Consider the following 23,530-nt stretch of genomic DNA (forward strand, 5'->3'; position numbering starts at 1 on the left):
CCCCAACTGCAAATTATTTAAAATAGTGATTTCAATTGCTGAATTTTGGGTCCTGCCAGATCTCCAAACATTGAATTTTGGGTCTTGTTCAGTCTCAATTTTAAAAATATTCACTTATATAATAAAATCCCTTTTGCATGCACAGTTTTCTTGCTAATTTATTTATGTAAAATTGCCCTTAACGTTTTAAAGTTTTATATGTGAGTCTCCCCCTGATGTTCATCTTTCAATGTTAGTAGCTATGCCTTGCTTTACTGTCCCTTTTTGCATTGTTGATGATTTATCTGTGTTGTCATTACTTTATTAAATATAAAGCTGAATTTTTAATCACTTATTTCATTGAATTTAATCCTTAAAAGTACTTATATCTAAAGTCATATGTTATGAATCAAGATCTGAGAACAATTAAAGTGGTAAAGCTTTTAGGAATACCTCTGATTTTAGAACATAGCTACTAATCACATACTTCTAACATAAAGTGCTGAGTGTTGGTTGGTTATTTGAAGCAAAGCTGTTGACCAACTTATTTTCTGCCTCCTTATGATGTTAATGTTTTGTATTTTTATTTTAGCATATTCAAAAACTTCAGTTTTTTAATGCATCTGTATTTTATGCAAAAATTTTGTAAAATAATTGCTTTTTTTAATCCTTTTTTGAGCAATCAAGATTGCTTATTGTTCTCACTTGACTGTTTTGATGTGCTATCATTTTATTTTCCCACCAGCACCACCGTCGGCCGGCCGCCTCTCGATGCTGCTCCTATAGCGAGCAAAGTCTCCAGGTTGCGTCAATATCCTACATTTACACTCATACATACATGCACGTACACACACACATACATACACACACATACACAAACACATACACACATATGTATACATAGACACCTACACATACACACACGCCTACACACAACTACCCACACGCTCATGCCTGCACACAAACACATATGCCTACACACATACACATTTCCACCCCCACACACAAACACTCATGCATACAACTACCCACGCACTCATACCTGCAGACAAAAATACACATGCCTACACATACACATACCCCCCTACACACAAACACGCATACCCCTACACATACACATACACAAACACATACACACGCATACATAGATACCTACACACACGCCTACACACAACTACCCACACGCTCATGCCTGCACACAAACACATATGCCTACACACATACACATTTCCACCCCCACACACAAACACTCATGCATACAACTACCCACACACTCATACCTGCAGACAAAAATACACATGCCTACACGTACACATACCCCCTACACACAAACACACATACCCCTACACATACACATACACAAACACATACACACACACGCATACATAGATACCTACACACACGCCTACACACAACTACCCACACGCTCATGCCTGCACACAAACACATATGCCTACACACACATACACATTCCCCCCCACACACACAAACACTCATGTACACAACTACCCACACACTCATACCTGCACGCAGACACAAATACACATGCCTACACATACACATACCCCCCTACACACAAACACACATACCCCCCTACACACAAACACACATACCCCCCACACACACATAAACACACACGCCTACATACACACACACACACACTCGTGATTGCGAAAAACATAATTTGAATTCAAGATGTCAAAATTCAAATTAATTTTTCTTTTTTTTAATTCTTTTTTTTTTTTTCAACTTCAGTTCTGCTCCTGCATCACCGAGCCATAGTGGGATGAGTGGGCTCGTGACTCCGGATTCCCTGTCTCGAGAGCCGAGTCCCATCCCCGAAATGGTGCCTCAAGAGTTGGACTGCAATCAACCTTATGCTTCAAACTTTACACATTATCCTCAGGCAGGAACATACTTTCATTTGAATTCTGCAGACTCTAAAAGTGGTTTCTCAAATCCAGGATCACCAAGTGAGTTCAGTCACTTTTTTTGTTGCATGCTTTCTGAAGGTAAATAATGTAAACATGGGAGCCTTTATAAGGGGGGGGGGTAAGTAGGAGCTCAAGCCCCCCCCCCCCCCCCAGAAGTTAAAACTTCCTTGCTTTTAGTACATTTTTTTTGCAAAAATGTAAAAACATTTATTCTCCAACCATTAATGAATAAGTTATTAAAAATATCAAATTTTAATCTTTCTAATCTATACTGAAATCGGTTTACATGGGGAAAACATCCTGCTAAACCATGGAGAAAATATGTGAGTCCCCCTTAAAATTTTGCGTATGTGCGTCCATGAATGTAAAACTACACAAAAGTTTTAATTATGGTAAGTTTGGAAGATTAAAAAATATATAAATATACACATTGCAGAAATGAAATGTGTTTCCCTCCCGCTTCAGAGCTTCTCTGATTTTTAAGTAAACTCTGTAGAAAACTTCCATACTAGGATTGGCAATTACTGTTAAAACCAAACCAATTGCGGCGTGGGATACATTCCCTGGGTTTCTTTTGTAAGAAACCAATTTCTTCTAGGGCAGGGGAAGAAACGGACAAAACCAATAGAAAATAAATGAGCTTCTACTTTCATTAACAAGCTTTAAGTTTCACAGGTATATTTACGGCAATGTAGTTACCATACTTAAAATACACCACCAGCTCGGTTATTCCATCCGAGGACTGCAGTTTCGTGCTTTTTAGCACTCATCAACCCGGAATACGAATCACATGAGCTGCAGGCGAAAAACCTCTTAAGGGCCAAGAGAGCCAAACAAACTGGTAGCTAATGTAGAATTAGCACACCAGATGAGTGACCACAGCAATGGTGCGGTTCAACTCAAAGATTGATGGCAAAGCATGGTATTTTGTAGTAAGTTACCGCCCTAAGCCAGGGCTAAGGCAGAAATACTTAAAATACACCACCAGCTCAGTTATTCCATCCGAGGACTGCAGTTTCGTGCTTATTAGCACTCATCAGCCCGGAAAGGGCGGTAACTTACTACAAAATACCATGCTTTGCCATCAGTCTTTGAGTTGAACCGCACCATTGCTGCGGTCGCTCATCTGGTGTGCTAATTCTACTTTAGCTACCAGTTTGTTTGGCTCTCTTGGCTCCCTTAAGAGGTTTTTCGCCTCCAGTTCATGTGATTCCCATTCCCTGCTGATGAGTGCTAAAAAGCACGAAACTGCAGTCCTCGGATGGAATAACTGAGCTAGTGGTGTATTTTAAGTATTTCCGCGTTAGCCCTGGCTTAGGGCGGCAACTTCCTACAAAATGTCGTTACATCTTTAGGATGAAGGGTTATTACAATTTTGTAAAGGAAAATTTTTTTCAATTTGATATAATTCGTTTAAAAATACACTAGTATTATCGTGATTTGCAAACAAAAATTTGTTTGGAATTTTTTTCTCAACTTCCTAATTTTCATGCGTCTGTACATTCCCTCCAAACTTTATGCATTTCGTTACTTAATATCACTTCTCTACTTAATGAGTTTTCAGATTCGAGAAATCATAAGATCATTTGAGGACTGTGAAAAGTTAAATACAGCTTATGAGAAGTTCATAAAATTGTGCTATTTGTATTCATGTTGATAGCAATATTAGTTTAATTATTATTTTGTCATTTGTAATTATTAATTAAAGGTGTAACTATATGTAGGTACTTAGGTTTATTTCAAAAATATTTTCTTTTTATTACAAATATGCAATTTATAATGGTGAATTCTTTGCAAATAAGTTTCTTCCAGTTGGAAGAAACCTATTTCTTCCTGCCGTTTTTTTCTGCTTCGGAAAAACTTGTCAACACTGTTCTAGATCGTCATTTGCAAAGTTAAACTTTTGAGATGTTGACATCTATGTCAGAATGGAGAAAGAATGTCAAACTGCTTTGATGCTATAATTGACTGCCTTAACAACTAAAATAAGACTTTGGAGAGAAAAAAAGATCATTTGAGGGTCATGCGATAATTAGTATAACAATGTGTGCAAGTGCATACCAGTTTCAGGTTTTTTTAAACGAGTTGGCGGTTGTTTTTTCTGCATTGAAAAAACGATGTATAAGTAAGTAGGTTTCCTTCTTATGCATGTTATAAATTCTCCATCACATAAAAGTGATTCCTAGTCTTTTTTCCTTGCATGTCATGGGAGTTTCTTTTAACACATGCGACTTCAACAACCTATATATGGACTCCCTGCGCTAAGCTCATTTTTTGAAACAATTTGAAGGAAAACAGTTTTATTGGACTTTTTCATGAATAATACAGAATACAAAACAAATTTTCTATATTTCTCTTCGAGAAATTTTCCACTCTGTGATATTTTTCAAAGCAAGGGACAACACATAAGGCAGGTTTGGATGCACATGTTTTGCATTGATAACGTGATTCTTTTCGAATGTTCAGAGAATGGCAAACGACGCATTTTCTTACATGTACTTACATATGTAAGACATATACTTACTTGTGCTCATTTTGCATTTTTATTTACTCACAGACTACAGCAGAAAAAACCCGCGCACAATCTCGTTTGATCGCGCTCACACCTGCTTGCACCCGAAAATGTTTTCTCTAATGAGCAAGAGAATGCTCAAGACTAATAACCTCCAAATGCAATAACCTAATTAAATGTATGACTAGAAACGCATGATTAAAAAAATAGTTTAAGACAACTTAAAATAAAAACCAAATTTATTTGGTCATTTAGTAAAGTTAGTTAAATAAAATTAAAAACATTTGAAACAACGCGAACTAGAGCTGAGCTATATCAATCTATTATCTATCTATTAAAAATAGAACCCGCGTCGTTGCATAAAAGCAAACGAGCGCTAGAGTCAACTTGCCAGAGAGAAAACACCGAAGAAGTCAATTTTCTACTCGAAACAGTTCCTTTTATCCTAAGTGAACTCATTAGCATGCGGACGCCAGTCTTGCATGTAGAGTATTCTTTCATGTTAAAAAATAAATAAATAAAATATATATTTAATTACTTATTAAAATTAACATAAAATTAGATTGAATATAAATTAATTTTTTAGTATCTTAACTGTAGCCAACATGTGATTGATCCATTGATATTCAAATTAGCTCCTGGCTGTTGACCAATCAGGTGTTGGCACACATGTGATGCACATGTAACTGCATTTCTAACTGTATGTACACATGTAACTGCTTTTCCAACTGTTAGTTTTTCAGCAACATGTTTTTATTTTTCACCATGTATTCAGTTGCCTTTTTTCTTGCAAGAAGCAAGTGGTGTTCATGTTAAATAAAGGATTTTTATAGAAAGGTTTCTACTCTTTGAAACAGATAAGTAATTTTGAATTTTATAACAGGTTATGGGCCCAGTCCCATCTTCAACTGAACTTAAACTTTTGAAATTTTGGACTTGAACTTAGATATTTTTGAATTTAAACTTCAACTTTGAATTTGAACTTGAATGTGTTTAAAAGTAAACTTAGTTATTTTAGAAATTGACTTTGACATTGAACTTTGGAAATTGAACTTAAGTTTTTTTTTGGAAGCTTACTTTGATATTGCAGAATTTAGACTTGTCTGTTTTTATGCATTTACTTATACTTACCTTGTTGAAACTTAAGAATATATTATCGAAGTATGGCAGCTAATGAACTTTATTCATCTACATTATCATTCCCCAAACTAAATGCTGATAATTGGAGGCAATGGAAATTCAACATGGAAATGTTATTGTGTCATCAAGGTTTATTTGGTTTTATAGATGGTACCGAAAAAGGTTTGGATGACAAAGCTGATGATAAATCTCTTTTAGAGTTTAATAAACGAAAGCAAAGGGCAATATCTACAATTGCATTGGGCATTGAATTGGAACAGCAAACATTAGTTATTGGGATAAAAGACCCTAAGGACATTTGGGAAACATTGAAAAATGCGTATGAGCCGACTTCAAGGGCAAGGATAGCTACCCTCAGGACAGAATTTTTACAGATTAAGTACCAACCACCTGAGTCGATGGCAGTCTACCTCGGAAGACTAAAGCAAGCAAAAGATAGATTAGAATCAGCTGGAAAAAAAGTTGATGAAGCAGAATATGCTTATCAGATGTTGATGCAGCTTCCTTCAGAATATGGGATGGTTGTTCAGCAACTATATCAACTCAGCGATGCAGATTTTAAATCAGATACAGTGCGCAAAACATTGTTGTCCGAATACGACAGATTAAAATGCGAATGTCATACTCAGAATAATTCTAATGTCATGGTAGCTAAAGGTTTAAGAACCTCAGATGAAAGTGTTAGGCCTAAATATCGAAACAAACCACAATCATTTGACAAGAAGAAGATTCCAAAATGTTTTAAATGTGGCAAAATGGGTCATATTTCCCCAAATTGTTATTCTCGGAAAAATGTCGATGTGGTCAATAAGAATTTTACCCCCAAATCGGACTCTTTTTATGCTAGCATTCAAGTTAACACATGTGATGTAGAGACTGGGAGCAATATAAAATTTGTTATAGATTCGGGAGCGTCCCATCACTTTATCTCTAACAAGTCGCTTTTAGAAAATTTTACACCTTTAAGAATGACAGTGGGTTCTGTTAGTGAAAAAGTGGAAGTATATGGTTACGGTACAATTAGGTTAACCTTCACCTGTTATGGGGAGAAAAAGAATTTAACATTGAAGAAAGTGTTTTGGGGACCATCCCTCAAAAGAAATTTAATATCTGGATGTCAGATAGACTTACACAAATATTGGATAAAAATCAGGAAAAGTAAATGCGAAGTTTACACTCCAGAAAATAAAATACTTGCAGTGGCTTACCTTAAAAATAACTTATATATTTTAAACGCCAGTGTTTGTTCAAGAGATGTTTCTACTGGTATGAATGCTGTAGTGGCTGAAAATAATAATCCACAAAATAGTAATAATATTATGACATGGCACAAGCGATTTGGACATCAAAATTTTAACTCTTTGAAACTTATGAAGAAGCAGGAGTTAGTGTATGGTCTCGAAAATTTAGAAGGTAACACTGAACAATGTGATACTTGTATTAGAGCCAAAATGACTCGAGCTAGTTTTCCTGTAATTAAAGATAGAGCTTCGAGGGATGTATTAGAATTGCTTCATATGGATCTTTGGAGTAGTAACTCAGGTTCTTCTTTTGGTGGAGCTAATTATTTATTGACGATTATAGATGATTATTCCAGATATGCATTTGTTTTTCCTTTAAAGAAGAAATCAGACTGTTTTGAAAGTTTCAAATCATTTAAAATTAAAATTGAGAATTTTCATAACAAGAAAATAAAGGCAATTAGAACAGACAATGGAATGGAGTTTTGCTCGACACAGTTTCAAGAATTTTTGAATGATATGGGAATAGCTATGGAGAGAACAAACGTTTATTCTCCGGAAATGAACGGAATTGCAGAAAGACTGAATCGCACTATGGCGGAAGGAATTAGATCATTGATGTTTGAAGTTGAATTACCAAAAGGGCTTTGGGCAGAGTTAGCTGTCACATTTATTTACTTAAAGAATAGATTTTCTCATAGCGGTATTAATAATGAAATACCTTATTCCATATGGTTTGGAAGAAAATGTTCCGTTCGCCACTTAAAAGTTATTGGATGTTTAGCTTATGTTTATGTTGAGAAGCATAATAGAGATAAATTAGAAGAAAAAGCCAAGAGGGGTGTCTTAGTTGGATATGCTCAGAACACAAAAGGATATCGCATCTGGTTTTCCAAAGAAAGAACTGTAAAAGAAACTAAACATGTGAGATTCAATGAATTTGTGAATGGATACAAAAGAAATCAAGCTCAAAACCTACCTCACAAAAATTTTGTTAATGTACCACTGTTAGAGGAAGATGGTATTGACGAATCCAGGATGGTAAAGGAAGATGAAACTCCTACTCGATGTAGTGAAATCAACTGGACTCGTGAACTTTCCCAACGTCAGTCAGGGAAAACAGCAGGCAAGTGGGATGTATATTATTATCCTCCAGGAAGTAGAACTCCTCGTCTACGAAGCCTTGCTGATGTAGAAAAGTATTGCAGGAAAGAAAATATAATTTTTGAACCTTATGTATTTAATTTCAAGCATGAAGAAAATGAAACTTCAGAAGATGAAGATGCTAATTGTAATTTATGTATTATGGAACCTTCATCCTTTGAAGAAGCTGTTTCAGTTCCAGAAGCCAAGGAATGGAGAAAGGCCATGAATGAGGAGATTGAGACTCTAAAGCAGAGAGATGTGTTTTCTATTGTGAAACGACCATCTAATAAGAAAGTACTTGGGTGCCGCTGGGTCTATAAGCTGAAAAAAGATGCCATGGGTCAAATACAAAGATTTCGTGCCAGACTGGTTGCGCAGGGTTATAAACAGACTTTTGGCATTGATTATTTTCAGACTTTTTCGCCAGTTGTTAGTTATGTACTAATTATTTTATTTATGGTAATACTAGTTGTATGTAAAAGTTGGGTACATAGACACGTTGACATAAAATGTGCATATTTGTATGCAAATCTCAAAGAAGAGATATTTATGGAAATTCCTCAGGGCTTTGATGATCCTAAAATTAATATGGAAACTGAAGTAATGAGATTAAAAAGAGCTCTTTATGGTTTACACCAAGCTGGGAGAGAATGGTTTATCGAATTAGATAAATCTTTAACCGAAATGGGGTTTGATAAAATTTTGAGATGTAATTGTATATATACTTACAATAAGAGTACTATCATGTTAGTATATGTAGATGATTTAGTAATTTTTTCTAAAACAAACAAAGATATGGAACAAGTTCTAAATTTAATTAAATCAAAATTTGATACAAAAGATTTGGGTCCTTTAAGGAAAGTACTTGGTTTAGAATTTGAATTTGTAAATAATAGGTGGTATTTACACCAAAGGAGTTACATTGATAAATTAAAACAAGAGTTTAATTTTATTAATTTTGTTAAATGTAATTTGCCTATGCCTCAAGGTATTGTTGTGAAGGCAGACTCTAATGAATCCTCAGTAGAAGGAGAGTTTCCTTATAGAAATTTAGTTGGTTCATTATTGTTTTTAGCGAGTAGATCAAGACCAGATATCTTATTTGCAATTAATTTTTTATCGCAATTTAATTCAAACCCTACATTGGTACATTGGAAATTGTTATGTCAGGTTTTTAATTATGTTCTTTCAACTAGAGATTTAAGCATAAATTTAAACCCTAAAGGTGTAGAAAATTTATGTGCCTACTCTGATGCTTCTTGGGCATCAGATAGGGATGACAGAAAATCGGTAAGTGGTTTCATTATATTTTTCAAAAGTATACCTATTGTTTGGAGAACAGTTAAGCAGAAGTGTATTGCTTTATCTAGTATGGAATCGGAATATATAGCAATATCGGAAACAGTAAAAGAACTGTTATGGTTAAATGATATTTTAAGGGAGTGTTATGAATTGAATATTAATGTATCTACTCCAACTTTACTTACTGATTCCCTAGCTGCAACATTTTATTGTAGAAATTATGTTGAAAACATTCGAACTAAACATATTGATATTCGTTATCATTATGTTAAGAATTTATTACTTGAAGAAAAATTTAAACTGTTAAATATATCTGGAGAGGAAAATATTGCTGATATGTTTACAAAGAATTTGTCAAAAGAAAAATTAAGAGAATTTTGCAGATATATTTTTCAGTCATGAAAGAATGGGGGGAATATGTAGAGTATTCTTTCATGTTAAAAAATAAATAAATAAAATATATATTTAATTACTTATTAAAATTAACATAAAATTAGATTGAATATAAATTAATTTTTTAGTATCTTAACTGTAGCCAACATGTGATTGATCCATTGATATTCAAATTAGCTCCTGGCTGTTGACCAATCAGGTGTTGGCACACATGTGATGCACATGTAACTGCATTTCTAACTGTATGTACACATGTAACTGCTTTTCCAACTGTTAGTTTTTCAGCAACATGTTTTTATTTTTCACCATGTATTCAGTTGCCTTTTTTCTTGCAAGAAGCAAGTGGTGTTCATGTTAAATAAAGGATTTTTATAGAAAGGTTTCTACTCTTTGAAACAGATAAGTAATTTTGAATTTTATAACATTGCATAATATAGACGAACGCGCGAACGGCGTTCGCAGAAAAATTTTTGGCTCTGCAGAAATTTTTTTTCAAATTGCTAACGTTAATTTAAAAAAAAAAAAATATTTTTTTTTCTTTTTTAAAGGGAATTTTTAAGAAAATCCCAGAGTTTGTTTCTGTAAAAGCCTTTTTCCAAAAGCCTTTTAAAGCACACGTGTAAAAAAAATAATGACTTTGGCAGTTTTCTTCAGTTGGTGAAAAATAAGCAAACTATATGTTATTATAAAAAAAATTAAATGATTTAAAGCACTTTTTTTTTGTCTCTTTCTTATTTGAATATAAATTTAATTTTTTATTCAAGGGTGAGTTAGGCAAAATAATTATTTGCAGAAAATTTTTCAGTTAAGATTTGTGTTCGCAGAAAGCTTTTCAATTTATCTAAGTCTGGCGGACGCCAAATCACCTTCTGATACACGCCAGCATAGCACCTGGCCAATGAGCATCGGGCACGTGCCGATCTGTTACGATGCTTCGTCGATTACGTAAAGGTCGTGACGTCATAAATCGGCGACTGCACGTGCGAGATACGTCTTCAGGCATCCGCATTAGAAGAAAGAAAAACATCGTTGAAAATTTCTCCCATGCTAGGATTAGGCAGTTGACTTATACTGTGGTGAGATAAGTGGTGAGATGAATTAGTTAATTATATAAGGGGCGCTAGGCCAACATTCTCAGCAAACCCAGTCTGTGTGCGGCAAAACAGCCAGGAAAGTCAATGGAACCCGCTGAAAAAATGTAGCAACGTGTTGGCTTGAGGACGAGTTATCTCGTCCCTAGCGCATACAGCATAGTTCTGGAGGACGAGTTATCTCTTCTTTAGTAGTCAATGTGTTAAGTTTTAGCATCTTAATCTACCTCACTTTCAAAATTAAGTGTAAATTCCTAAGGGCCTTACCTGAATGTTTATTTGTGAGTGTTTCTAACTCAATTTTTATTTGTGCAGGAAGCTTTGCAACTAATCACACAGCTCCTCAGAACATCAGCAGCAGCCTTCAGCCGTCAACACATTACATCAAACCCAGAGCGTACATCCCTGCTCCTCTCATAAATATGGTTTCAAACGGCATTCTCAGCAATGGCATCCACAGTGATTATCCTCAGAACTCTGGTAGGTATTACTGTGAAAGTCTCCTTGTTTAGTTGAGATAAATCACTTAGTTTTGAACACATTCCCTGCTTTAAATTTGGTATTGTGTGTGAAAAACGTGTTCAAAGGGGGAGATCTAATTTGAACATATGTCAATTTGACAAGTGAGTATTTTATTTAAGGGGTCACAGTACCTTTCAAACATTTTTTTTTTTCAATTTAAGTAAATTTTATATTTCCTTGAAACCATAGCATAAATACTTATTTTTTAATCAATAATTTAAAATATTGCCTACTTTTTTTAAAAATTCAAAAAAATGAAGAAAATTTCAATCTTTTGAAATTTTTAAGGCTTTTTTATTTTTGCACTAGTTTTTTTTTTTTTTTTTTTTGCTAAATGATCACTATAATCATCTCTAAAAATCTGTGCATTCATTTGCTTATGAGTTTATTAGAAGATATTCTGTGATTAATTACGTAAAAAATCAAAGTTTTTTTTTTTAATTTGGTTTTTAAAGGTTTAACATGCTCTAAACATTTGAGTAATTTATAAAATGCTTATCCAATGCACAGTTTGGTCAAATATGTTATCCCAATTGCAAAAAGTATTACTTTAAAGTTGTATCTTTAATAGAAAAAAATCCTTAGGGATTCTAATGACATGAAAACACAAAAAAACCATCATCGAGAAAAAGCAGTTTAAAGTTTATCTTTTGCATAAGAACACATAGCGAGCATGGCCTAAAACCACTCATAACTTTTTAAATGTTTGAACTAAAGCAATGAAACTTTTTCCCTGTGTTCAGAATAGTTTTTAATTTTGAAATAAGCAATAAAAATTTTTTTTGATCGTTTCATCATTTTTGAGGTACTGTAACCCCTTAAAAAGCAATCTAGTATACTACTTGCATTTGTATAGTGAAGTACAAGATGTAAAAATAAAAATAATGAAATAAAACACATACACTTTTAAAAAGGAGAATCAACAAGTGTTTTTTTTTTTTTTTTTTTAAACTCTCTGCTAATTAAAAAACTAGCAGTTTTTTACACTTCATGCAAACAAGGTGATAAGGCATAAGGAATCACAATTCTAAGCAATAATCAGCCATTTTTTTTACTAAAACATTCTGTTAAGTTTGTGTTAAGATGTTAGAAAAAAGAGGGAAAACAACTAATTTGATATTGTATGGAGCAAGAGTGACTGCATAAAGAAATTGTAAAGTGTACCTGTAAGAGAAGTTTGGCTCTTGATTCACCTCCAACGTTGACAGTGATCACCTGCTGAATTACCCCGAACTTGACAACCTGCCAGCAGACAACAACCTGCTGCTGGAAGCTTTTTAGTTGTATGGCTGAACCAGGGTTGCCAGATTTAAGATCAGTAAATACAGGACACGCCTCCAGGAGTGAAAAAGGGGAGGGGGGAGGGATATTTTTGAAACATCTGTCCATGATAAATCTCAAAAATTCAATCACAACCAGGCTTCGAAAATATCCGATATTTTGATATATATAGGATATTTTAATATATATTGAGTAAGTTACCGCCCTATAGCCAGGGCTAAGGCAGAAATAGGCCGGCTCAGTCAATTCCAGCCGAGGACTGCAGTTTCGTGCTTATTAGCACTCATCAGCCCAGCATATATTCAGTAAGTTACCGCCCTATAGCCAGGGCTAAGGCAGAACTTACTGAATATACCTGCCTTGCCTGCAGTATTCGAGTTGAACCGAACCATTGTTTCGGTCACTCATCTGGTCAGTGCTAATTCTATGTTGGCTACCAGTTTGTTTGGCACTCTTGGCTTCCTTAAGAGGTTTTCTGCCTCCAGCTCAGTTAGTCCTATGCCGGGCTGATGAGTGCTAATAAGCACGAAATTGCAGTCCTCGGCTGGAATTGACTGAGCTGGCGGTGTATTTGATGTATTTTAATATATGTCCGATATTTTCAATCAGTGCAAACTTAAGTCATTAAATAGTAACTGCTTCCTCAAATCACTGTTTATTTTCTTATGCTATTATAATAATAATGCCTCAATTCTAAAATAATTGTTTCTTTCATTATTTACATTCATATATATACATTTAAAAAAAATACATACTTTGAATGGCATTTAAGTATAAATGATATTTTTCAATCATTTGTAAAATTCGATAATCTATTGGAAATAAAATATAGCATAACTGATACATTTCTTAATTTTAATAGAATTATTTAAGCATTAGATGCTTTACTCATTTTCTTCAGTTAACTTCTTTTACAAATTTTATATATTTCAGAAATAAAAAATATGCATTAGTCAGTACACATCCATGATGTCGTGGTTCGAAAAATTAATATCGGATATATATCGTGATATATATCATGATATATATCTGCAAACCCTAATCGCAACAAAGCATTAAACTTCACAAAATGTCGCCTATCTATGTATAAAAATCATTTTCGTTGTGATTGCCGACGCATGCGCTGAGATATGTTTTTTTTTTTTGTTAATTATTTATTTAGAAGCTAAACAGCTTCACATACATAGAGGACTGCGTGCCAAGCGCCTTGAGTCGAGACACACACAGGAAAGATTTACAACGCAAGAGAAGGAAATAACCCCCAGGGCACCGGCGGGATTCGAACCCACACCTCTGTGTCAGAAGACGAAGTTTCCAACAGAGTTGCGGAGGCCCCAGATATATTTCCAATATTAGTCAATGAGCGAAGAAGCAGCAACTATTTGACTTCTCATGGTCTGCTGCCAAAACAAACTAGTATGTTGTGGCCATCACGAAACTTTCTTCTATATTTTTCTTTTTTTTTTTCTGATCCCTCCCCATGCTTGACGAGGAAGCAATATTCCCAACAAAAACAAAATTACACATGCAAAAACTTGACTACCATCCCAATGTCTGAATTATTGCAAAAGCAAAGCAAAGAGCGAAAATTGAAAGTTATTTTAAAAGCCTTGCTTGAATGAATTACAAATATTTTATTTGTTAACAAACATAAGATGGCAACAGTTAAAAATTTTAAATCATTGAGATAATATTTCCGATCATTTCCATACAATTAAAATCACGAGAAATACGCAGACGACAATCTATTACGATTTATCTTTCTTATTGTTGCATTAATAAAGCTATTTTTATTTGCAAAAAAAAAAAAATAAAATAAACACCTCTTGGAGCGATTGGCGTCAAAATTGAACCGAAGCCTGTTTACATATGGATTAACATATATTCCAAATTTCAACCAGAACGTAGTATTACTTCTTGAGATAGGGCACTCACAATGGTAAAAAAGAACGGGCGATTGCGCTACCCCCTTTTTAGCTGTTGACACCAAAATAAAATCGGCTCTTATACCCACTAAAGGCTACTTGCCAATAAATTTTTCTTTCATTCCGTTCATTATTTCTTGAGGTACAGCAGTCACAATTGACAAGAAAAAACGTTCTATAGCTCAACCCCCGTTTGAGTTAATGACACCAAAATTGAATCAGCACCTGTTCCTGTTAATGGCAACATATGGACCAAATTTTGTCTGATTCCGCCAGTTACTTCCTGAGGAATAGCAAGCACACGTAACTCAAAAAACGTCCCATTGCTCCACCCCCCTTGGAGGAATTCGCACCAAAAACCAATGGGCACAAGTTCACATAGGGGCACATATGTGTACCAAATTTCGTTCGATTTCATGCGGTAGTTTTTGCTGTAGAGCGGCCACAAAAAACTGGTCACACACAGACGTGACACACACACATACACACACACACATACACACAGACAGACAGACATTTTCCAAAAATAGTCGAAATGGACTCAGCACACCTCAAAACGTTCGAATCCTTCGAAATTCGAAAATTTGCACGAATCCAATACTTTCTTCTATGTATTAGATATAGAAGAAAGTAAAAACATGCAAACCAAATCAAAACAAAAACAATTTTGGCATTTGCTGCCACATAATTTTCTTATTGCTCATTATTTCATTTTTTTGTTTTACTTTGTTTTTTTTCCCTTAAAGTGACGTCTCATTCTGTAAAATATTGTTATCAGCGAGAAAACGGGACTTCTCCGTCCCGTATGGAAGTTCCCCGGGACGCGGGACACTTTTTCAAAATACGGGACTGTCCCTTGAAATCCGGGACGTCTGGCAACCCTGGACTGAACACACAGTCTGGCATTAGATAAACTAAACTGGTTTTGATTGCTCTTGAATGCAAATCTTAAGATCATATTCACTCTTAGCATTTACACCAAGGTATATCTTTAAGTCACTCATCATACTGATGGAACTGCGCAAATTAAAAAGGTGCATCACCCTGGTGATTTAAACACCCGCTTGAATGCCAAATTTTAATTTTTAAATGGAAAACAATTTAGTTAATGTCTGAAATATCTGATTTTTGTCTTTTCCTTATGTGCTAATGGAATATCAAATATTGAATTGTAAGTTAATTCTTTTTATAACAAGACAAGAGAAAGCCTGCTTATTGAGCCAGAAGTTCCTACATAAATTATTTTTGCATTAAAGGGCAAAACTGAGAAAATTTATTAGAAGTTAGTAGTCCTAAATACCTTAGTAAATTTCAGTGATATATTTTTAATCGATTAGTTCATTTTGCAATTAATGGAACACAATATTGATTTTCTCTGTGCTTTTTTTGTACACTTAAGTTTGTTTATTTATCTAGATTTTTGATGTAGCAATTGACAGATGACTTTTTAATCGCCACTTTTTTTCACTTCGTCGCTCTGTGGCCGTGAGGAATTTTGCACTTTATTTTGTATGCTTTCTTAGAAATTAGAACTGCATGGGGAAAATAGATTAATAAATCATGTATCCCTACAGCCTTAAAACAAGTGTAATGGTTTTCACTGCAGTTCTGGGCTTTAATTCTTTCCCCCTTATTACAGTGTCAAGTGTTTTGTGTTTCTGAATTGAAATTCATTATTAAAGTAGTTAGATAAAATTATCATGACTTTCTATTGTATGTTCATATCCTCGGAGAACTCACTTTTGTGTGATTATTTTTGACAGCTTAAGGGCTAATTTTTATGTATTTTTATTAGAGCCGTACCGAGTACTCAGTAACTACTCGGTACTTGGCCTACTCGGCCAATTTACCGAGTATTCGGTACTCGGCGAAATTTTGATCCGATACTTGGCCAATACCGAGTAGTTGAAAAAAATAGAATATTGTCCAAGACAGATATTAAAGTTTATAAAAAAGTGCAAGCATATAGAATATTCTGCAATCTTTTACTTGTCAAATTTAAATTTTGAGAATAATGAAGTTTATGTCCCCAAAGTTAATAAAACTTATTTATTAAAAATTGTGCAAAAATGTAAGTATAGAAAATATGGAGTTTTTATATTAAAAATGGATTTTTGCTACATACAAAAATTAGTTATAAGAAATATAAAAATACCTTTGCTTAAAAAATAAAAGGAAATAAAACAACGTTAAAAGCACAGTGCAGACACGTGTTTTGGCATTACAAGGAGTTCTTTTTTCAATGCACAAAATGTGAGCTCGTGGATTTAAAGGCATCCAACAAAAGTCTGATTTTTTTGTTGAAAATCTTTATTCTTTAGCTCACATTTTATGCACTGAAAAAGACGTTCTTTGTAATGCAGAAACAGGTGTCTGCAGTGTTCCTGCACATTTGTTTTATTTGCTTTTAAAAATTATTTATGTTTGGAGGTCTAAAACTATAATAAGATTGGTATATTTTGTTTTAATTCCCACTTGATTAATCATATCTTTTATTTACTTATTTTTAATTTTAAAAATAATTTTTTTTTGTAAAATTTTTGACATGAAACAAAATTTTTTAAATAATGCGTAATTGAATTTCAGCACGAATTTAGTTTTAAAAAGTATTATATGGACAAGGAGGCCAATACTACTGTTCTAATAAGTTCAAAATTCATCACATGTTTGTCGGTGGTTCTTCTTAAAACATAATTGGTACTTGGTTACTCGGCCGAGTAGTGAAAGGCAGAGTACCCGGTTCTCGGCTGTGTAATGAAAGGCCGAGTACTTGGTACTCGGCCAAAGTGCTACTCTGTACGTCTCTAATTTCCACTCATACAAACTATGTGACAATAGAAAACAGTGACTAAAAAATTGCCTTTAACTTTTGGAAGTTCTTTTGGGGAATTGGAAGTTAAAACTTCGGGAAAAAAAGGGTTATTATTAAGAAATGAGTGTTCTGCACAATCTTCTACAGCTGAACAAGATTGCAGTTGTTTTCAAAAAAAAAAAAATAATAATTTACAAGATTATCTCAAATATGAATTTGCCCCCAACTTCCCTCACTTTTTGATCTGGTTTCTCTGAGAAAGAATAAAAAATCAAGGGTGGCAGCTATCATTAAATCAGTAGAGCCTTCTATTTGGCCACCACCAATCTAATGAGTAATGAAAGGCCGAGTACTCGGCCAAAGTGCTACTCGGTACGTCTAATTTTTATCAATCACACACTGTTGTTTCAGAAAAGCTTTACGGGCAGTTGATGAATCTTCAGAGGAACAGTGACACACAAGGATCTGATCCAGGGTCCAAGCTACCTCAGCAGCCATCAGTCATCATGCAAGCACCTCCCTCTCTCTCCAGCAGTTCCTATCCACTAGTTTCTGCTCTTCCGCCAGGCATCTCACAGCCAAACTCTGGCACTGAAACATTATCACAGCACATCGCAGATCAACAGATCGGCCAGTTGTCCAAACAGGAGGCAGAAACAATGCATAACAGAATAGCCTTGGCCGAAGACTCGTAGGTATCAAATTGGAAAGTTCAGTCCGGGGGCGAAAGAGTGAGGATGAATTTGGGTTCGGAATTCATCGAGGTAATTCTGGAATTGTGAGGATCTGCTCTGGGATTGAAGTGTTTGATCAAAATTGAATGCTTGCTCTGTGATTTATATTTTCGTGTTTCAGATTACCAAGTGCTTTTGTATGCCCTTACAAAAAGATGTCTGCCGTACAGAAACATTTCTGTAGTTAAGTATGTTAATTATTTAAGGTAATGTTATCAAAATTCGTTATTTTTAATGATGTTGAATGATCATTAAACTTTATTTCAAGTTCAAATAGGTATGTTATTATCTAGAACTTCTTGACCACTGTGCCAATATTGTCCAGTGTAAATTCTGTACCTCAGAGCCAGAGGAACGCAAGTCACATTATCATAATTTTACAGTAGAGAGGAGAAATGTTTTTTCTGTCCCATGCAAAGAATGGGATGTGCGCTCTTTTAACCCTGGTAAAAAAAATTGAAAAGGGTTTTTTAAAAAGAATTACGTTCCTATGACTCGATTCGGGATAGGCTTCTACATCTAATGCACTAATAAACAGAAAATCGCCATTTTTGGACTCACGTCCTTCTGGCTCTGAGGTACAAAATTATTCTTCGCAGAAAGATGCTTTGTTTTGCTACTTTTGAGTACAGAGAAACTGAAGTGAGCTCATTTGCATGCAGACAATAATAGTGATTGGTTCTTAGGTGTATTTTTGTTGAAGACACTTTTTGCTTCATAAAGTTACTCAAAACACATTTTCCCCTGTGTTGCAAAATAAAATAGCATGTTTTCCAAATTATTGCGAAGAAATAAAATTTCCTCTGCAATAAAAAGAATTACAGTTGGCTCTCTGTTTAATGACTTTCAAGGGACCACAAAAGTTCGTCCTTAAGTAGAAAGTGTCGTTAAATAGATTGCTTTTAACACTATAGTGGACATCTGGGACCGTGAAAAGCCGTCTTTAAATAGAGAAAGTCGTTAAATAGAGCGTCGTTAAACAGAGAGCCTGCTGTATTATTATTTTTTTATGATGAATATGAAATTGATGTACTTACCCCTATTAGTGACATAAACATCCCAAAGTATCATTTCTTTTTTAATCTAGAGTTTTCAAAATATTTTCCTCATTTTATATGATAGTTTAGAAGAAAATGCAAATAATTTTTTTACTAATATTTTTTGTTTTACTTTATTCTTCCATTTGTTCATAAGAGCCTTGAGAGGAAAGGATTTTAAATTCTTATTGTGCCTTAAGATTATTACGCCTGTACCCTCTCTAGACAATGACTTGGCAGTTGGCAACAAACTTGACCATTTGGCCACACCTCACCAAATTTAGGGACTACAGCATCACAGCTGGGCAGAATTCTCAGCAGATATTTTAATTAGCATAAAATAACATTATTATTTTGTTTACATCAGTTTTATTCATTTTATTAAGCCCTCAACTTATCTTTACTGATAATAAAGCTGAAAGTCTCTCTGTCTGTCAGGATCTCTGTGACGCTCATAGCGCCTAGACCGTTCGGCCGATTTTCATGAAATTTGGCACAAAGTTAGTTTGTAGCATGGGGGTGTGCACCTCGAAGCGATTTTTTGAAAATTCGATGTGGTTCTTTTTTTATTCCAATTTTAAGAACAAAAAAGATGGACGTATAAATTACGAAATTAACATAACGTGGAGCCGTAACATGGGCACCAGCCAATTGGCGAGATAGGAAATTATCATAACGGTGGAACTGTAACATGGGCACAAGCCAATTGGCAAGAAAATTCACCATACATTATTTGTAAATATACAGGCGAACCAAAAGACCTTTTAATTTTTTCTATTACGGGCAAAGCCGTGCGGGTACCACTAGTTTATTATAAATCATCATCCAGCACCTCCCCCCCCCCCCTCCCGGATATAACACATTATTTCCCTTTTTTCCCCTCTCAACTATCATTTAAACTAAAAGAAAATCACAGGTTTCAGTTTTTCTTTCCGTCTGCCTGTCATGTGTCGAAATACACATAAAAATCATACTGGTCAAATATTTTATTGACCATGTTATTTTTTATTGCGTGAATTTACAAGAACAGTAATAGTTCTATATTGCTGACTAAGCTTGTGATCCTCTCGCTATACTCTATTAGAAGGCTTTACTGTACAGTACCCACCTCTTATTAAAATCACATTTGTTCTGAGGACATTTGATTTTATGAAGCAGTTGTTTTTATTAACTAGCTGACCTATTCTTAAAAAAATAAAAGGTTTTAAAGTTTGATTACCCTAAAAGGGAAATGAATTTCGACAGTTATATTTTATTTTAATTGTTTCAAAATAGTTGACACTTGAATCAAACATGAGGTGCATTTTTTTATTTAACACAAGGGTCTTAAAATATTGGCTGATTGTTGTCCGATTAGCAGAATTTGAAAGCTAAGACTCTCGACACTGTTTGCAAATTTGAAAGTTCATGTAACTTTCAACATTGCTCCCTTTTCGCACTTAAATTCTTTATTGTGAGACATCAAGCCCTTTTCTGGCATTCTATTGACAAGAGCAGCTTTGACGTTGCAATTACATCATCTTCTAAAACTGATTCCTTCAGTTTTGGTGTAGCATGACTTTGATATTTATTATGTCTGTTGCAATTTAAGAGTTGTATTTCTCTCCCGATGTTTATTATCATTGTTTGAAACTTATAATGAAAAGATTTCACCCATTTCTTCGTTAATTATTTCTGCTGATGTTTTCAGCTTTTAACATGTGCTCTCTAAAAGCCAGATTTTATAAAACAGTCATAATGATTTTATTAAAGGGTGGTTTTAACATATTATGATATTGTAATGATTCTGTGCTTCCAGATTTGATTTTAAAAAGCGGCCAATTTTATTATCCGGTAATTTTATAAGTGGTGGTTACTGTACATAAAAACTGCATTAAAGTTGATTCATCCTATTATCAAAATGCGCTCATGTTGACTTTTTTTAGCACAGAAATAACGTATAACTTATATAAACATCATCATTCAATATAATGGTTTTTTAAATATATTTTTTAATGCTTGGTAAAAAAAGAATTAATTGCATTTTTACTTAATTATCAATTTCATTAGCTTTCTGCTTGCACAGTTTCTAAAACTAAAACCTTAGAAGTAAAAAGTATCTTTAATTAACTTCTGCAAAATTGTGATATTTGGTATTTTTTTGGAAGGCAGCATTTAATGTCTGTGTTTTATTAATATTGATACAAAATTGTTGTAAAGTGCACATATGTCGCTCTACAAGGGTGTTGTTCTGTGCTGTGTAACCCCCATTTTATCACATCCTCAGATAATTATTCAGTTTTTGTGAATGGTTAAAAGCACGCAATTTACAAAATAAAGTGTTGTGCAATGTTGAGTGACACACAAAGCAAAAATCTATAGGGTGTAAAAATGACTTATTAAGTAAGTGACATGAATTATGTACAGCAAAGTTTATATTTTATTTTATTTTAGAGATCTTATTCATTGTTGAATTATTGTTGATGCCTACTAATATTGTTATTCTTTCAGTTGTTTAAATACTTTAAATTTAGAATACTTGTTACTCATGTTGAATGTTGTATTATTTGTAACATAGAACATAAAGCAAATTATGTAAAATAACGGAAATAATGTGACTGAATAAATATATGTGCTGTTGATTTTGTAATTATGATGCTATTTTTTTTTCTCTTTTTGTTCCCAATTTTTCAAATTTAAATTAGAGATATGATATTTGAATTATTTGAAAAGAATGAGCTGTTGTGTACAGAGAGTGAAAATGCACAGATCTGTACTTGTGTTCCTGAAACTGATCAAATGTTATTGTTACGGTAAATGATAAATTGGTGATATCACCAAAAAACTTGGTACAGTAAAACCCCTCCTAATGGGCACCCCTCAAAGGTGGACACCCCTCTTATGCGGACAATTTTTAATTCCCCGATTACAAGGCAAATAACATTATTAAACCTCTGTCCTGGGGACACCCCTCTGTTGCGAACAAAAAAAAATCGCCCTGTTAGTATCCGCATTAGAGGGGTTTTACTGCATATGTGATAAATTTTTCAATATGTGTCAAATTTATCGGTTTATTTATACTATATAGCACAGGCTCGCAATGGGATATGATAAATTTGAATCAATCTGTAGAGTAACAAGAGTTTAATTCCAAAAAAATTAATATTTTTAACACTAGAAAAAAAATTGTTAACAATTTAAAAAATGTTATAACAGCTATCAAAACTTACAAAACATTCTAATTTAAAAAATAAAAAAAAGTGGTGCTGCTTTACTTTATTTTCATTAGGTATCTTAAAACAAAAAAATTAGTTGATATCATAAATAATGTGTGGGAGGGAGTGTTTTGCCCTGGGTGACACACAAAGTGAATTTCAGAGTTTGTAAAAAATATAAATACTGCAAATTCCGAAAATTTCTCACAAATTTTTCTTAAATTCTTAAATTGATTGAATTTTAAAGAAATGGATTAGAGTATTGGGAGGGCGCAGTTACATATGCGTCTAGGGAACATTTTACATAAAATACATTCATAATTAATACTCGTCTTTTAATGCAAATTACAACCATGAAAAAAAAGTCTAACATTCGAGCTATCTTTACTTATGGGATAGATTATATAGTTTTTCAGCATTGTCAACTTTAATTACGTCATATATTTTTAATCTATGATAATCTTCCCTTTTTTACCCGACTTGTTTTGTTTTTACTATTATTTGCCTTTAGTAACAAGGTGTCATATTTTTCGTTTACTTTTTTTGATTTCATAACATTAACTAACACGAAATTGAACTGCTGAAGCATAATATCGGCCATTATTAAAAGCTCTATAAATTCGAAAAAAGCTAACACTGCATCAAAAAAAAAAAAAAAAACTAGCCAGCAAGAAATTCAAAATACTATTGAAATTTTAATCCTTCTACCAAGGTCAATCCATGTGCAAACGCAGCCAAGTAGAGCCCGATTTTGAGATTTTAGGACAGTAAGCCTGACACATCTGCCGAAGCGAAATGCTAGATGGTAAAAATTGATGTTTCAATGTTAAAAGCCACATTACTATACACTTTATACATCGTTCTTAATATTAAACACCATAACAAGCAAATTAAAGTCATATTTTTGTATAATTTTTATATGGTTGGTAATATTTAGGGACCCCTTAGAGCTGGGGGAACCTAAGCTGGACCACCTGGGCCTAGTGGTAAATCAGGGCCTGCAAACCAGTGCATTTGATATGGACAGAGATGAAAAGTCTAGCCTTGTAGAGATGCTATATGTCATGGGAAAAGCCAAGTAGCTGCGCCAGCTGAACAAAGTATGCCAAAATAATCGTCTTTTATAACATTTCCCATTACGAGTCGGGGATTATATGATTTTACCAGTAAATTTGACAAGTAGTGCTTTATATTCATTATCACATTCACCAATTTTAGTGGTGATTATGTATAATCACTGAGGATTGCTAAAATCACAGGATTTATCATTTTCCGTAACATTATGAA

At 33.9% G+C, this 23,530-nt stretch overlaps 1 protein-coding gene across 1 annotated transcript in view; it reads left to right on the forward strand.

Moving 5' to 3' along the window:
• LOC129228685 (forkhead box protein K1-like) overlaps positions 1–23,325 on the forward strand; it is a 36,286-nt gene extending 12,961 nt beyond the window's left edge. The window contains exons 6-9 of the mRNA XM_054863369.1: positions 1,735–1,952; positions 11,054–11,218; positions 17,690–17,969; positions 23,181–23,325. Of these exons, the coding sequence (XP_054719344.1) occupies positions 1,735–1,952; positions 11,054–11,218; positions 17,690–17,969; positions 23,181–23,325 (808 nt within the window). The remainder of the gene's footprint in view (positions 1–1,734; positions 1,953–11,053; positions 11,219–17,689; positions 17,970–23,180) is intronic.
• Positions 23,326–23,530: the final 205 nt, after the last annotated feature.

Source organism: Uloborus diversus, chromosome 8, assembly GCF_026930045.1.
Source record: "Uloborus diversus isolate 005 chromosome 8, Udiv.v.3.1, whole genome shotgun sequence".
NCBI lineage: Eukaryota > Metazoa > Arthropoda > Arachnida > Araneae > Uloboridae > Uloborus > Uloborus diversus.